The sequence below is a fragment of the Zonotrichia albicollis genome, chromosome 21 (genome assembly GCF_047830755.1).
Source record: "Zonotrichia albicollis isolate bZonAlb1 chromosome 21, bZonAlb1.hap1, whole genome shotgun sequence".
Lineage (NCBI taxonomy): Eukaryota > Metazoa > Chordata > Aves > Passeriformes > Passerellidae > Zonotrichia > Zonotrichia albicollis.
The window spans coordinates 2,866,080-2,883,060 of NC_133839.1; the positions used below are offsets into that span (position 1 = coordinate 2,866,080).

General features: G+C 49.9%; 1 protein-coding gene across 1 annotated transcript; it reads left to right on the top strand.

The window, feature by feature from the left end:
* The first annotated feature begins 923 nt into the window (after positions 1-923).
* On the top strand, positions 924-12,521 carry NELFB (negative elongation factor complex member B). Its single transcript, XM_074556016.1, has 13 exons — positions 924-1,398; positions 1,529-1,692; positions 1,813-1,912; positions 3,419-3,649; positions 4,556-4,741; positions 5,726-5,838; positions 6,609-6,711; positions 7,631-7,726; positions 8,925-9,067; positions 9,964-10,070; positions 10,954-11,095; positions 11,815-11,923; positions 12,169-12,521. Exons 1-13 carry the CDS (start codon positions 1,297-1,299, stop codon positions 12,304-12,306), a joined length of 1,734 nt encoding a protein of 577 aa, XP_074412117.1. The 5' UTR covers positions 924-1,296; the 3' UTR covers positions 12,307-12,521.
* Positions 12,522-16,981: the final 4,460 nt, after the last annotated feature.

The following is a 16,981-nucleotide window of genomic DNA, read 5'->3' on the forward strand; positions in this document are numbered from 1 at the left end:
TGGAGAAGAGACAGCCCAGAGGGGATCTCTCACCATATTGATGTGTATGAGTGTCTGAAGGGCAGTGCCAGAGCATGGACCAGACTCTGCTGGTGCCCAGCAGTGGGCAAGAGGCAGCACTGACACCCAGGGAGTTCCACCCAAACACGGGGAAGAATTTCTTTCCTGTGTGGGTGACCTAGCACTGAACAGGCAGCCCAGAGAGGGTGTGGAGTTTCCCTCACTGGAGATATTCCAGAACCTCTGTGTGAAAAACGCCAATCACTTGTTTTTAAAATTGTAAAAGTTTAATAGTAATAAAATGGTTATAAAAATAGTAATACAATTAGAATAATAATAATTTGGACAATTTGAATTAGGACAATATGAGACAATAAATACAAAGAGTTACGGACGTCCGGGTACCTTTTTCTGGGCAGCACGAGCCCGAAAAAGGACCCACTTTAACAAAGGATTAACCCTTAAAAGCAATAGTCCATTTGCATATTCATGCACTTCATACATGATGCATAAATTCCATTCAAACACAGGATTCTGTCTGGTCATCGTCAACTTCTTCCTTCAAATCCTAACAGCGCCTTCGAGGCGGGAAGAAATTAGTTTCTTCTGATAAGAGGGCAATAAATTCTCTTTCTCTGAAAGATTCAGGTGTCCTGTGGCTGCTATCTCACTGCAAGCCCTTTCTTTAAAAATGTATCCTACATAGCATCGTTTCTATTTTAACAATTTTTAGAACCTAAAACTATATTTAACACAGTACTTAAGAGAATTAATACAGCATAACTTTCTAACACAACACATATAATATTCATTTCAATATTTGTGAAAAGCCAATCATAAAATACATGCATTTTTCACAATCTGGACACGACCCTGTGCTGTGTGCTCTGGGAGGGCGCTGCTTGGAAAGGAAGGTGGGCCTGGATGACCCTCTGTGGTCCCTTCCAACCCGAACCATGCTGTCATTCTGCGATTCCATGTGCCTGACAGCGCTGTCCAAAGGCTCCCTGAGCTCCATCCGCCCTGCCCGGCGCTCAGCCGAGGCGCACTGAGCTCCTCGGGCCGGGGGGAGCCCGGGGACAGCCGGGGGAACGCCCGCGGAACCTCGGTGAGGCGGAACCTTGGTGCTGCGGCGCAGGGCCCGCGCGCGGCGGGGGCAGTCTGGGGCGGACCGCGGGGCCGGGGCGGGAGCTGAGGCGGGACCGGGGCCGGGACCGGGACTGGGACCGGGAACTGAACCGGGATCGGGAGCGGGATCTGAGCCGGGAGCGGCCCCGCGGGCCCGGCCAGGCCGACATGTACGCGGGGCTGCAGGAGCTGGGAGTGGCCAACGGCGAGGATCTCAAGGAGACCCTCACGAACTGCACGGAGCCGCTGAAGGCCATCGAGCAGTTCCAGGTGCGTTAGGGGCCGTGTGGGGCCGGGCCGAGCGGGGACAGGGAGCACGGCACGGTCCGCAGTGCTGTCCGGGCTTTTCCTGGCTTTGTTATCCCGAGTGCCGCCGTCAGTTCCTCTGGCCGTGTTGCAGACGGAGAACGGAGTGCTGCTGCCCTCGCTGCAGTATGCCCTGCCCTTCCTGGACCTGCACGGCACCCCCCGGCTCGAGTTCCACCAGTCCGTGTTCGATGAGCTGCGGGAGAAGCTGCTGGAGAGAGTCTCGGCCATCGCTTTGGAGGGGAAGGTCGAGGAGAGGTTTGTCAGCAGTGACTTCTCTAAAGGTTCCTCAGGGACTGAGTTCAGTGGCTTTGAGGTGGCCACTTTGTTCCTTTACTGCTGCATGGTGCCTAGTCTGGTGTTTTTGCATGATTTCAGATACAAGAAGCTGGAAGATCTCCTAGAGAAGAGCTTTTCCCTGGTCAAGATGCCCTCGATACAGCCCGTGGTCATGTGTGTCATGAAGCACTTGCCCAAGGTGGGAGCACTGCACTGCTTGGCCTGGTGTGATGTGGTGTGACATGCTGTGACACTGGTGTGACATCCCTGGTGTGACATCTCTGGTGTGTCTCTGGCAGGTGGGCTCTGCTCCCTCTGCACCTTCTGCCACGTGTTGTTCAGTGTCAGGGACTGACTGAGGATTCAGTACATTCTTGTGTCTGCTAATAGCTCAGTGGACTAATTCAGAAAGCATTTCACGTTTTCATAATCAGACAAGACTATTTCCCTCTTTCCTTCAATCCATGCAGCTTCCTAAAAAGCCAAGTTTGCTGATAGGTGAGTTTTTCCACAGCTGATTTACAAATCTCTGACAAGTGGAAGGCAAGACTTGAAGAGTGCAATTAAAAGTAGGCAGGAGGGAGAATCAGATCTCAGAATTAGTGAAATAAAAATCTCTAGGAGTGTCCTTACTAAAAGCATCATGTTGCACTCAAGGTAATGGAATCAAAACACTGCTGGAACTTCGGTAATTTATTGAGATTGGAAATACCACCTTAAATGTCAGCACTGGAGATTTTAAGAAGATATTTTTTCTTCCTTGAAAGAATTAAGGGGGTGTCATTTTGTTGTTGAAGAAGTCTCTTAGGGCTGCTCTGCTCCTACACCAGGTGGGTGAATGCCCAGACTGCCTGAGGTGGGGATCAGGGCATGGGAAGGATTGTCCTGCTCTGCACTGGGGCAGCCTCACCTTGAGTCCTGGGGCTGTTTGGGCACAAGATAAAAAGCCATCTAAAGCTGTTGGAAAATGTTAAAAGGATGGGGAAGGGTCTGGAGGGGCCCTGAGGAGCAGCTGAGGGCTCTGGGGTTGCTCAGCTGGAGCAGAGTGAGGGCAGAGCTCCCCGGGGCTGCAGCTCCTCCCGAGGGGCAGCTCCATCTCTGCTCTGGGCCAGGGACAGGAGCCAGGGCACGGCTGGGGCTGGGCCAGGGCAGCTCAGGCTGGAGCTCAGGGCAAGGCTCTGCCCCCAGAGGGTGCTGGCACTGCCCAGGCTGCCCAGGGAATGGGCACGGCCCCGAGGCTGCCAGAGCTCTAGGTGATCCTGGTGGGTCCCTCCAGCTCAGGACATTCTGTGATTCCATGAGTTCAGCCAGGGATGTGCTGAATTATCCACCATCCATGCTGCAACTGGTTGTGGCAATGGGCAGTTAGCCACTCCCCAGGAACCTGAGCTGAAAATGTGGATATTTCCTCAAATCAGAAGCACTGTGTTCTCCTGGCTTTTCATTTCGTGCTCCACTGTGCAGCCTATCAGAATCAATCAGTTTGCAAACCCCAGGGGGATAAAAAGGAGCTCACATGGATTTCTCAAGTACAGAACAGCCCAGGTTTCCTTTTTCTTTGGTTTGTGGGTGGGAGACAGGTCCTGGACTGGATGATCCTGGTGGGTCCCTCCAGCTCAGGACATTCTGTGATTCCCTGATTTGGATGTTTACAGGGACAGGCAGGTGAGGAGCTGCTCACTGTGTAACTGCTCTGGGATTGCAGGTCCCTGAGAAGAAGCTGAAGCTGGTGATGGCTGACAAGGACCTGTACAAGGCCTGTGCTGTGGAGGTGAAGAGACAGATCTGGCAGGACAACCAGGCTCTCTTTGGGGATGAGGTGTCACCCCTGCTGAAGCAATACATCCTGGAGAAGGAGAACATTCTCTTCAGCAATGACATTTCCTTCTTGCAAAATTTCTTCAGTCCGTCTCCCAAAACGAGACGTCAGGGAGAGGTAAGGACAAGGAAACGCTCACAGTGTGTGTGAGGGGAATTTATCAGCTTGCAGTCAACCATCACATAACCTGGGCTGCTTTCTTCTCCCCACCTTCACTGCTGAAGTTATTTAGCTGAACAAACTCTTTGCAAGAAACACCAGGTCATTTTCTCCTACACATCTTGATCAAAACATCATGAATTATTTTAGTTGTTGTGTAATAAAAGTTGAATGTTCTAAGCTGTTTATGCACTTCACAAAAAGAAAGGGCACATTTTTTTCTCTGTTGGTTAGTGGGATTTTAATTCACTTTATCTGTTCTTAAGGCTGAATATCCCTTATCACACCAGTTTGAGTGTGATGATATGTTAAATTTGCTTACTTGGGAACTTTTTTAGTGGACATAGCTTAACTGAAGTTGCTTTTTTTTTATTTTAAAATATGTAGAAAATTGTAGTTAATTGGCAGCCAGAAAAGTTGAATTAAGTTAAAACAGTATAAAGCTTTAATTTCAGAGAAGGCAGCACATTTATTACATGAGGGGTTGTTTTAGGCCTGTTTTGCTTTCAGAATCATTTGGTGTTCGTGCCCTGGTGCAATTTACTCCAGGTTTGCACTGCAGAGCAGGACATTCAGCACCACACCTCCACTTGGTCATCCCTGAGGGGATGGGGGGGAGAATCAGAAGGGTAGAAAAAAGAAACTAGTGGTTGAGACAAAACCAGGTTGTGGTTGTTGAAGGTTTGGTGAATGTCTCGAACAAATGCTCCTGGAAATCTTGGTGTAAACAGTTCCTCTTCAGGACCTCGTGTCCCTGCAGATGTTTCAATCTTGGTAAATCACATCAGATAATTAATTGACATTTGTGTGTGTGTAGAATGAGAGCACCTGGTGGTGCTGAGCCCTCGTTTCCCCTGAGCTCAGGTGGTGCAGAAGCTGACGCAGATGATTGGCAAGAACGTGAAGCTCTATGACATGGTGCTGCAGTTCCTCAGGACGCTCTTCCTGCGCACCAGGAACGTCCACTACTGCACACTCAGGGCTGAGCTCCTCATGTCCCTGCACGACCTGGAGATCAGTGAGATCTGCACTGTTGATCCCTGCCACAAGGTACCTGTCACATGGGGGTATTTGTGGAGAATTTACTGGAAAAAGCCATGAGAAAATGAGTCCTTTCTGTAAAGAGAGTTCAGACCTTGAACCTAAACATCATCTTACATTCCTTAGACCTTTGGGTGAAAACTTCATCTTGGTTAACCAGCAGTTTGCTTTCATTTCATAACCCATGCATCATTCAAATTTAGGGTGCTTTGGCAGTGTTAAAAGCAATGTTTACTCTCACATCTATTCTGTGTGGATGCTGCAAAAATAATAAAAAACATCAGCTGGCCCCAGGTTCTTACTCCAGGCTTCCCTCCCAGTTGTGGATTTGCTGTATCTGTCAGTAAACTGTGTGTGTAGCAGTAAATACTTTGGATATTGAATGAAAACATGAAAATGAAAACATGAAACTATTCAAATATTGGGAAGTGACAGATGTGGTAATGTCACAACAGGATCTTGTTACTGGCCCATTGTTCATGGTAGCATCACTCTGACCTGGAACAAGGCCTTTTCTCTGAAGCAGTTGTTAAGTTTTACATGTATTCTGCTTAAAAAATAGTTCAGTAGTACAGCTCTAAAGCAGGAACACCTCTACTATCAGCTCCACTTTATTTAGTGAGTGGCAGTGTTACAGCAGTGGCCAGAATAAACCACATGTTTGTTTCTGAGTGATGCTGCTGCTTTCTCAGTCTCCTCCTTGTGTAAGTCCACAGGTGTGCAGGGCAGTGGTGGATTTAATAAATGCCTGCTCCTTAATTGTCAGGGAAGTGAGAAAGTGACCCCAGGTGAACTTCCCTGAGCATTCCCAACCTGCTTTTGGGGTATTGGCTTTCTGACCTCTGTGTTTGTCACCTCTGTGGTACTGTGCCTGGGTGCACTAATGAAGCATCTCAACTGCAGATATTTTGAGGTCATTCTGAGCGTGTTTTCTCTGACATCATGTGTTCTGTTGCTGTTTAATGAGTTCCTAAAGCTCCCTCCATTTTGCAGTTCACCTGGTGCCTCGACGCCTGCATTCGGGAGAAGTTCGTGGACAACAAGAGAGCTCGGGAATTGCAAGGATTCCTGGATGGGGTGAAGAAAGGACAAGAACAAGTGTTGGGGTAAGGCTCTTGGGCTGTTCATTGGGAACCTGAAATTGGCTTCCTGGCACTCACAGCATCTGACAGGTGTTCATTCTTCCCTGAAGCCAGCAAACCTCCAGCAGCCCCTCTGTGCACTCACAGAGTCACAGCCAAGCACAGCCTGGTGGCAGAGCTTCCACTGCTTCACTTGCCACCCTTGAGTCTCCCCTGTGGCCTCATAACAAAATTCAAGAGCCTTTCTTAAGGAGTCAGAATGACTTAATATGAATGACTTGTCTGGCTTTAAACCCAGAGAAAATGGGCTGGTGATGTTTGTCAGTTAAAGTATTTCATTAACTTCAAATGAAAACCTTGCTGTGATCTGGTACACTTACATTTCTGGAAGGTTGCCCTCAGAGTATTTTATTTAGCTGGTACTTTCAGATTTGTCCATTTGTATTTAAAACTACTTAAGAATTCACTTTTACTTGTTGTTTTTCAAAAGCCTCTGAGACCTTTCTGTCCTCAGCACTCTGGACATGGTTAAAACCTGCCAGCTCAAAGAGCCCCAGTGCCTGTGGGCTGTCTGCCAACAGACCTTCAACTGGTTGTGGTGGATTTTGTGCTTGATCTCAGTGCAGAAGACTTTCACAATTGTTCTTTGTGCTCCTTCACATCAAAACCACCCATGAGTGTTATTTCTTTACAAGGCAGGACAAGGTTCAGCAGGTGCACACAGCTGGGTTTGGACCTGTACAATGGGGTTGTTGGCTATGTATGATAAGTGTTTGGTTTTTATTTCTTCTCAGGGACTTATCAATGATCCTGTGTGATCCCTTTGCCATTAACACCTTAGCCTTGAGCACCATAAGGCACCTGCAGGACCTGGTTGGGCAGGACACCTTACCCAGGGTAAGCATTGCAGCTTGTGTAGCTAACCTGGGCTGTGCTCTGGGCTGGCTGACTGACAGCCATCAGGGAAGGACTGGCACCATCCAAGGCTCATTAAGTTCCCAAATGTGGCAGCTGGAACAAGGGAAACATGATTCCTGTCCAATTGCAGAGCTCTTCAGGAGCTCTTTGGACATTTTGGAACTCTCCAGACTGACCATAAATTCTTTGCATGGCTCATTCTGCCTGGCAGCTGTGCAAATACAGAATAATGTGTAGAATCTGTGCCTCCCTGCTTTGTCCCTCCCTCTGTCTGACAGCAGCACCTTCCTCCTGCCACGGTGAATGCCATGGGTTTGTTTGCACAGCTCTGCTCTGGTGGCTGAGATAAAACACAATTCCTGCAAGTGGAGTCTGCAGGAGGTGCTGAAGGGTTAAAGAAGGGCACCCTGACAGGTGTCTGAACAATGGGAGCCACTTGCTGTTTTACCCCTGAGCTGTTAAATGTTCTTGCATGGAGCAACTTCCTTGTGACAGTTTAAGACTGAAAGTCCTTTGGGTTTCAGGACACAAACAATCCATTCTTACACTCCCCTTCTTCTCCTTTCTTCTGCTGAGATGACTTGGTTTGTCCTCTCACACATTAGATTCTAGTGCACTAATTGGGCTGGACACATTTTAAAAAGATGTTCTCAGATGACTGCAAACTTCCTGGTGCATTATAAATTTACAAACCCTCCCCAAACCCTGAGGTGTGGCAGTTATTTGATGCCCATTTGAGGATCAGTTTTCAATTAACTTGAACTGAATGCCTTTAGCAGTATTGGACAAAGCTGCTAATCCAGAACAGCTTTGAATATAAACCACTTCTTCCAAATAAATATCTCATGTGAAAATTGAAATTAAAATAGCTGTTTTTCTTCTCCCCTTAACATTGGAGGAAAGCCCAGATCTGCTGCTGCTCCTTAGGATGCTGTCTTTGGGACAGGGGGCCTGGGACATGATTGACAGCCAAGTCTTCAAGGAACCAAAAATGGTGAGCCCTTTTGGTGTTAAGAATTTAATACAATCAAATTTAGACTTGTTTATTATTTTATTGCATTCCTGATTAAACATTTGTTCTCCAAATGTCTCATCAGAGCTTTCTTGGGAAAAAACAGTGGTCAGAGAGCAGCTGTTCTGGACATGCTGGGAGCTTCCATTACCTTTTTATTTCCATGGGTGCCTGGTCCTTACTGTTCTATAATCAGCCTGTACCTCTGTTAAATACTCCACTGGTTGCTCATTGCTCTCTCATTTTTCCTGGAGTCTTGCACACAACTGATGTGTTTGTGGAACACATCTTGCATGAGGAAAGCAGGATTTCCAGGACTGTCTCAAACTCTGGTAGCAGTTCAGACGCTTTTCATTGACAAGAAAAATGGTTTTTTCCCCTTCCAGCTCTGTGTTACAGCAGTTTAATGTAGTGTCACATTGAGCTGTAATCTTTCCATGCTTTGGAAATCCTTTCCCAGTGTTAGAGGAATCCCTGGTGTGGCTCAGCTGAGAGCAGCAGGGCCAACCCTGGTGTTGCACAGCAGGGCTGTTCCTCAGGAGCAATTTGCTGTTTCTGTTCTGAACTATAAAGCAGTAAATATTTTATAAACACCTGGGGGCACATTTGAAGTCTCTAAAATGCATCCACTCCTGGCTGCTTGGATGTTTAAATTCACCCAGGGAGGGTGTGCATAACACTGGGAGTGGCCAGTCATTCTGAAGGTAGTGCTCTCTCATGAACCCATAAGGGAAAATGCTCAGTTTCTTTCCGAAGGGAGTCTCTGAATCAGTCTTTAAAATCTGATTTATTTGTGCTTGTGTTGCCACAAATAAGCCTCTGGGCCATGCTGGGAGTCAGTGATTGTTGATATCAGCAGTTTGATGTCATCCTGAACACATCCCATGCCTGCAGCAGGGCTGGTAGAGCCTCTCAGGAGAAATGCAACACAATTGTCCAAAGAAAGGGTTTGAGCAGGAGTGTTCCTATAGTGACACGAAGCAGAGTTTTCCTAATTACCATGGAACTGTGTGGAAGTGAATTATTCAGGAATTTTTACTGGAATTGGATGTCTGTCAGCTGATTTTCCTGACTGTAGGATGAGGCTCCTCACACTGCCTTGCTTTTGTCACAGCACTTCAGGACCATGGGGTGGCATGAAGTGACTGATGATGGCTTTGTTCTCTTCCCTCCCTGCAAGGAAGCCGAGCTGATCACCAGGTTCCTGCCGCTGCTGATGTCCTTTGTGGTGGATGACCACACCTTCACAGTGGATCAGAAGCTGCCCTCGGAGGAGAAGGGACCAATCCCCTACCCCAGCGCCATTCCCGAGGCTTTCACCAAGTACGTGCCTGGCCCCACCCACCGCAGGCTCTGCCTCCAGGGCAGCAGGAGCCAGCCAGACCTGGCCGGGAAAACTGCCTGTGCTGAAGGCAGGGCTTCCTGGGGTGAGATTCAGTGCTAATTCATCGAGTTTGAACTTCAACAAAACAGGTTTCCCTTGTGCTCCCTCAAATACAATTTATCTACATAAAGTAATATTTCCTATAATGGACCATTCTCTCATTGAATATGAGATATATATATGAATTTGAATATGAAATATATTTGGTGTTTCTGTTCAGCTTCCCAGGCAGTGGATGCTGAGTTTGGGGTGATGTTTGGGTGCAGCTGGATGAGTGCCCATGTTGAAGAGCATTATTGGAAATCATAAAGTTGGCATTTTTGACACCCACACTCTGTCTGTTGATAACCTGTCACCCCAAGGACATCAGAAGGATAATTAAAACCTCTGTGTGCTCTTTTCTGTTCAGATCTTCTGATTTCTAGCACAATTCTTGGCTGTGTGCCAGAATCTGGATACTGGGTCCTGGTTGTTGTGCTCTCCTCTATCACAGTGTTATGTTTGACTTTTGGGAGACTGAAACATTATTGGATTTTGTAGAATTTTTGAGTATTTGGGCTTCTTCTAAAGGCCACTTTGAACAGCACTTTTATCAGGAATACATTATAACTGTGGACAGTTAAACACAGCTGTTTGCTGAATGTTCAGTTTTTGGAAGTGTGGTAGTGAACACAGGGATGATCCATCTGCTCACTCACTGACTAGCTGCTCTTCAGTGGGTTTGAGATTAGCCACTGCTGTACCTGCTTGATAACCATCCCACAAGTACTTTAAACCTCTTAAAAATTAAAAAAAATGCTTTATTGATGAATAAACTTTGCTTGTGCCATAACAGGTTCCTGCAGGAAAACAGGATAGCTTGTGAGATTGGGCTGTATTACATCCTTCACATCACCAAACAGAGGAACAAGAATGCTTTTCTGAGGCTCCTGCCAGCTCTGGGTAAGTTTTTGTCTCATCTTCTGTTTGCCTTGTATGGGACACCCAGGAGGCCACTGAACCTGGAGTGACAGGGATGTCAGACTGGGACAGGGTGTTCTTCTGCCTTTGGCTCTTCTGGTGACTTAGTTGTGAGTCCCTGCAGGAGTGTTTGGGTTCTGCAGTTTTCTGCTGATGTGAGAGTTTAGGGGTAATGCTGAGGTCAGTGGTTCCTTACATCAAGGCCTCCATTAACAATGAGATCAGTTGAGAACTGTTTGGAATGAATCTGAAAAATAGCAGAGCAGGTGCCCCAGTTCTGCTGCTGCCCACAGTGACTGCAGGTGGCCAGAAGTTGCTGGGACTTGGCTTTGTGTGCTGGAAAAATTGGTAACAAAATAATTAACAAAATAGGACTGAACACAGCCTTAATTTTTCCACCAGTATTATCTTGTTCACTGACTCCTCTGGGATGAGTTGCAGGAGAGCTCTGGAGCAATCTGCTCCTAATCTTTTATGTCTGAAGGATCAAAGCCACCTGCCTGGGCTGCCTGTTAGCAAAGGAAATGAGAAAAGAATGACTGAAAGGAAGTAGGCTTACATTAGATATTGGGGAGGAATTGTTCCCTGTGAGGGTGGGCAGGCCCTGGCACAGGGTGCCCAGAGCAGCTGTGGCTGCCCCTGGATCCCTGGCAGTGCCCAAGGCCAGGCTGGGCAGGGCTGGGAGCACCTGGGACAGTGGGAGGCGTCCCAGGGGTGGCACTGGATGGGCTTTAAGGTCCTTTCCAACCCAAACCATTCCATGATGAAACCTCACTGCAGGGATTTCAGCAGGAACAGGAGCTGTGTGGACAGGTGTTGGCACATCCTTGTCAGTCTGTGTCTCTTTCCTTGCCATGTTTCATAGTTGAGACATTCAGTGACTTGGCCTTCAGTGACATTTTCCTGCACCTGCTCACTGGTAACCTCACCCTGCTCAGTGATGAGTTTGCACTCGAGGAGTTCTGCACCAGTCTCTTTGATGGCTTCTTCCTCACTGCCTGCTCCAGGTAAAGCAGATTGTTCTCACTGGAGAGAGGGACTTCACAGAATGCCTGACAGAGTTTTACTGCTTTGAACAGTAGTTTAATAATTCACCAAATTCTTCACTAGGAGTGGAAATATCAGCCTGATGCTGTTTTCCTTTAAGGAAAGGTGAATGTTTTGGGATGAAGTTTTTATCAGCAAAATGGATATGTCTTGACTGTGAATTATTTCATTCATTATGCCTAAGGTGGAGTTGCAAAGAGAATATCCTTCAGGCTTTGCAGTAGCTCTGGCTGTGTAGAGTTAACTTCAGCTCTTTGCAGTATCAGCAGCAGACAAAAGTCTGTTGTTACCTCTGGTCCCTCACTCTGGTTTAGCTGGTGGCCTGCAGACAAGTTGAGCCTCCAGAAAGCTTCCCTGAAAGTGGCTGAAATTCCTGCTGGAGCACAGCAGCATCTGCTGCTGCTTCTGCTGCTTCCTCCAGACACTGTGCTTAAAATCTCCCCCTCCCTCCTCGTGGTTGTGCAGGTAATCCACTCCTGTTGAACAGTGCCTTGAATCCTTGAAGGTCTAAGGCAGTGTTAGTGCTTACACTAAGTTAGCCCCTTCCAGAAGCTCCATTTCTCAGGGGTTTTTGGATAGTTATAACAAAGCCTGTGGTGGGGGGAATTATTCTGTTGCTCTGGCTTCCTTGTTCTCAAGATGTTTGTTTGTCTTGGTTACTGTGCTTTCTCTCCTGCAGGAAGGAGAATGTGCACAGACATGTGCTCAGGCTGCTGCTGCATCTGCATCACAAAGTGGCCCCAGCCAAGCTGGAGTCTCTCCAGAAAGCTTTGGAGCCCACCAAGCAGGTAGGAAGGGAAGCAGGAGAAGGGGAATTCTGATTGCAAGTGAAAGCAGCTGCCTTGCCAGACACTGTTTAATGGAACACAAGCTCTGCTTTCCAAGGCCACCAAGCTGTGGCCTAATTAATTACCTTGTGGCTCCCTCCTCCTGTGTTGGTTTGTGGTAAACACACAGGGTGAAGCACACTTGGTGCTCTGGCTAGAATGGAGTGTGACTGTGCTGTTTGCCTGTCCCTGGTTCTTTCCTGCAGAGTGGGGAAGCTGTGAAGGAGCTTTACAACCAGCTCAGTGAGAAGCTGGAGCTGCGCAAGCCCAGCCCGGCTGAAGTGACTGAGACTCCCTCCATGGAGCTGCCCCTGCCCACCGTGCCCACCCCAGCCTCACGCTGAGCTGGGCTGCAGGGCAGGCCTGAGGGGAGAGGAGCTGAGCCTCTGCTGCCTTCTGAGTGCCTCTGCCCACGGGGTGGAGACAGAAACAAAGCCACCGAAGCTCCGTCAGGATTCGCTGCAGTTCACCCAACTCACTGGCTCTGGCTGGTTAGAAAACTGTATGCAGTGCATTGCAAGGTTTACTTTTCTTAAACATAGCTGAGTGTCTTCTTGTAGATCCACTTGAAATCTGACTGTACATTTTTAAAAGAAAAAAAGAAAATGCATATTTTTAAGCTTAGCATGCTGTGTTTTTAAGCTCTGCTCAGTGAATGTGGAGCCCTGGTGTGGCTGAGCAGGTGCTGTGGTCTGCCCCTCGGGGTCTCTGGACAAGATGCTCAAGAGGAGGAAGACTCAGAGGAGATGAGCTCCACTGAAAGCAGTTCCTGTTTGAGGTTCCAGCTCGTGTGGCACATGGTAAGATGTGCTGCACTCTCAGAGGTGTTTGGTGCTGCCACCAACCTGGGCAGCAGTCAACAGCCTCTTCTCAGATGGGCTTCCACAAAGAGAGCCAGAAATGGAACCAGTCTCTCCCCTTTCCTCCCAACTTTTCTCCAAAGGAGTAGCTTGAAGTGAGTCCTGGAACCTGTTACAAAGAGCAAGGCTGGGATGTTCCTCAGTGGCAGTAGGGCTTGAGTGTAGGTGCAGTGATATTCAGTAGAATCATAGAAATTTCCTGGGTTGGAAGGGACCTTTCAGATCATCCAGTGCCACTCCTGCCATGGCAGGGACACCTCCCACTGTCCCAGGCTGCTCCCAGCCCTGCCCAGCCTGGCCTTGGGCACTGCCAGGGATCCAGGGTGGGTACCCTGTGCCAGGGCCTGCCCACCCTCACAGGGAACAATTCCCAATTCCCAATATCCCATCCATCCTGCCCTCTGGCTGTGGGAGCCATTCCCTGTGTCCTGGCACTCAGGCCCTTGTACAGTCTCTCCCCTTTCCTTGAAGGTTCCCTTCAGGCCCTGGCAGGTTGCACTTGGGTCACCCAGAGCTTCTCTCCTCCAGGCTGGCAGGCCTGTCCTTCATGGCTCACTTGTGTCACTGTTTCTGTTCCACTTCTGCTTTTGCTTCTGCCTCAGCTGGAGTGTGCAGGGCCCTGTTCAGTGCCCAACCACCCTCTGAGGAAAGAACCTTATCCTCATACCCAACCTAAACCTTCCTTCTTTCCCCCATCAGCTCTTGTTTCCTGGGACTCGAGCTCTGAGTGCCAAGTCACGCTCAGGAGACTCCTCTGTTTCCTGAAGCTGTGTCCAAAACACCCAAACAAACACAGTAGTTAAGTGGAGGGGTGGAACTCCCTCCCCAGTGCTGCTCCCTCCCCCTCTGTGTGGTTTTCTTCCTCCTGAGCTCAGAAATGCTGTGTGAGGGCAGTGACACCCTCCCTTCACCACCTTGGTGCTTTATTTCTCCTTTGGTGCAGGAACAGGAAAGGTGGGAGGTGTTTGTGTTTGACACAGGGGCACTGTCCTGTACCCCACATTTCCTGTGTTCTCTTGTTTCCACTGCAGCTCCCAGATCAGGGCTGCCTTTGGGAGCTTCTCAGCAGTTCTGATACTGGATTTGTTGGAAACTGCACCTGTGTAACAATTTCCTGATACTGGATTTGCAGCACCTGAGTGTAACAATTTCCTGCAGAGGTTTGGTTTCAAACTGTTTAAACTGTCCTGGCAACTTAGACCAAATAACATCCCACCCTGCTGCCAAACTTTGGCCATGAACCTGCCCAGGCCCATGCTCTGCTCAGACTTGGAGGTTATTTTAGGTTGTTTTGGGGATTCTCTTGGTCACTTGAGGTTTCCCATGTCCCAAGTCTAACATTGTGCTCTCTTGCAGCAGGAATTTGTCATCCAGGATGATTATTTTTTACTGCTTGGTACAAAGGCCTGTACCTGTAGGACTGTCACACACAATGGTGATTTTTCCCAGTTTTTTACATCCATGAAGAAACTGAATCCCAGAATATGAACTGGCCATTCCCAGTGCTGGTGGCAAGTTTGGCTGAGGAGGGGAGAGCTGGGCAGCTGAGAGGGAGTGGCTGCCAGCCTGGTGCTGCTCAAGGAGACACAATTCCAGAAAACAATGTTAGTAGTGAACATCTCCTCCTGCTTGCCCGTTTTGGTAGTGAAAATCTTCCATGTTTTGAGATGAGAAAGGTTTCACTCCTGTGCCAGGAATGACACAGAGCCCTGTTGTGCAGGTGAGCCCTGCATGGCAGGAGCTGAGCTGGCTGCACTGGGCTGCAGGGTTGGGGATTCCAGGGGTGCAGGGATATGGGGTGCAGGGTCTGGGATTCCAGGGGTGCAGGAGTGTGGGCTGCAGGGGCTGGGATTCCAGGGGTACAGGGATATGGGGTGCAGGATCTGGGATTCCAGGGGTGCAGGGATATGGGGTGCAGGGTTAGGGATTCCAGGGGTACAGGGATATGGGGTGCAGGATCTGGGATTCCAGGGGTGCAGAGATATGGGGTGCAGGATCTGGGATTCCAGGGATACAGGGTTATGGGGTGCAGGATCTGGGATTCCAGGGATACAGGGATATGGGGTGCAGGATCTGGGATTCCAGGGGTGCAGAGATATGGGGTGCAGGATCTGGGATTCCAGGGGTGCAGGGATATGGGGTGCAGGGTCTGGAATTCCAGGGGTGCAGAGATATGGGGTGCAGGATCTGGGATTCCAGGGGTGCAGGGATATGGGGTGCAGGATCTGGGATTCCAGGGGTACAGGGATATGGGGTGCAGGGTCTGGGATTCCAGGGGTGCAGGGATATGGGGTGCAGGATCTGGGATTCCAGGGGTACAGGGATATGGGGTTCAGAATGCTGGATGTGCAGAGTCTGGAATTCTGGGGATATAGGGGATATGGGGTGCAGGATCTGGGATTCCAGGGGTGCAGGGATATGGGGTGCAGGGTCTGGGATTCCAGGGGTGCAGGGGTGTGGGATGCAGGATCAGGCATTCCAGGGATACAGGGATATGGGGTGCAGGGTCTGGAATTCCAGGGATACAGGGATATGGGTTGCAGGGTCTGGAATTCCAGGGGTGCAGGGGTGTGGGGTGCAGGGTTAGGGATTCCAGGGATACAGGGATATGGGGTGCAGGATCTGAGATTCCAGGGGTGCAGGGTTGTGGGATGCAGGGTTAGGGATTCCAGGGATACAGGGATATGGGGTTCAGGATGCTGGATGTGCAGCGTCTGGAATTCTGGGGATATAGGGGATATGGGGTGCAGAATCTGGGATTCTAGGGATCCAGGGGTGTGGGGGGCAGGATCTGGGATTCCAGGGGTACAGGGGTGTGGGATGCAGGATCAGGCATTACAGGGATACAGGGATATGGGGTGCAGGGTCTGGAATTCCAGGGATCCAGGGGTGTGGGGTGCAGGACCTGGGATTCCAGGGATCTGGGCTGCTGAGATCCAGGAGTGTGGGGTATGGAGTGCAGGGTGTTGGATGTGCAGGATCTGGGGTCCCAGGGGTCCAGGAGTGTGGGGTGCAGGATGTGCAGGGTCTGGGATTCCAGGGATACAGGGATATAGGGTGCAGGGTCTGGGATTCCAGGGGTGCAGGGATATGGGGTGCAGGATCTGGGATTCTAGGGATCCAGAGGTGTGGGGTGCAGGACCTGGGATTCCAGGGATCTGGGCTGCTGGGGATCCAGGAGTTTGGGGTATGGGGTGCAGGGTGTTGGATGTGCAGTCTGGGATTCCAGGAATACAGGGATATGGCGTGAAGGGGCTGGGATTCCAGGGGTACAGGGGTGTGGGGTGCAGAGTCTGGCACCCCAGGGGTCCAGGACTGGGGGGTGCAGGGTGCTGGATGTGCAGAATCTGGAATTCCAAGGATACAGGGTATGAGGTGCAAGGTGCTTGATGTGCAGAGTCTGGAGTTCTGGGGATACAGGGATATGGGGTGCAGGATCTGGGATTCCAGGGATCTGGGCTGCCAGGGATCCTGGAGTCTGGGGTGCTGGATGTGCAGGGTCTGGGGTCCCAGGTATACACGATTGGGGTGCAGGGTGCTGGATGTGCAGAGTCTGGAATTCCAGGGATCCAGGGATATGGGGTCCAGGGCCCAGGACCCTGGGATTCCAGGGTCTTGGCTGCCAGGGATCAGGAGTGTGGGGTGCAGGCTGCTGGGGTGTCAGGGATGCAGGTTACAGGGATCCCAGGGGTGTGAGGTGCAGGTTGCTGGATGTGCAGAGTCTGGAATTCCAAGGATATAGAGTATGGGGTGCAGGGTGTTGGATGTGCAGGGCCTGGGATTCCAGGGATCTGAGGGTGTGGGGTCTGGAATTCCAGGGATCTGAGGGTGTGGGGTGCAGGAATCTGGGCTACCAGGGTTCCAGGCATGTGGGGTACTGGATGTGCAAGGTCTGGAATTCCAAGGAATACAGGGATATGGGGTGCAGATTGCTCGATGTGCAGAGTCTGGGATTCCAGGGATCTGAGGGTGTGGGGTCTGGGATTCCAGGGATCTGAGGGTGTAGGGTCCCAGGGGTCTGGGCTGCCAGGGCTCTGGGTGCAGGGTGCTGCATGTGCACAGTGCTGGGTGCAGGGCAGTGGCTTTTCCCCGTGCCACGGCCAGGCCAGCCCTTGGTTCTGCCCTGGGTTCCCTCTCCGAGGAGCTCTCTCCCTTTGCT

Excerpts from the sequence above, each read along its gene's own strand:
- NELFB (XM_074556016.1), top strand. The coding sequence starts at position 1,297 with ATGTACGCGGGGCTGCAGGAGCTGGGAGTGGCCAACGGCGAGGATCTC. Across the intron at positions 3,650-4,555 it reads AAACGAGACGTCAGGGAGAG|GTGGTGCAGAAGCTGACGCA; the intron begins GTAAGGACAAGG and ends CCCTGAGCTCAG. Across the intron at positions 10,071-10,953 it reads GAGGCTCCTGCCAGCTCTGG|TTGAGACATTCAGTGACTTG; the intron begins GTAAGTTTTTGT and ends CATGTTTCATAG.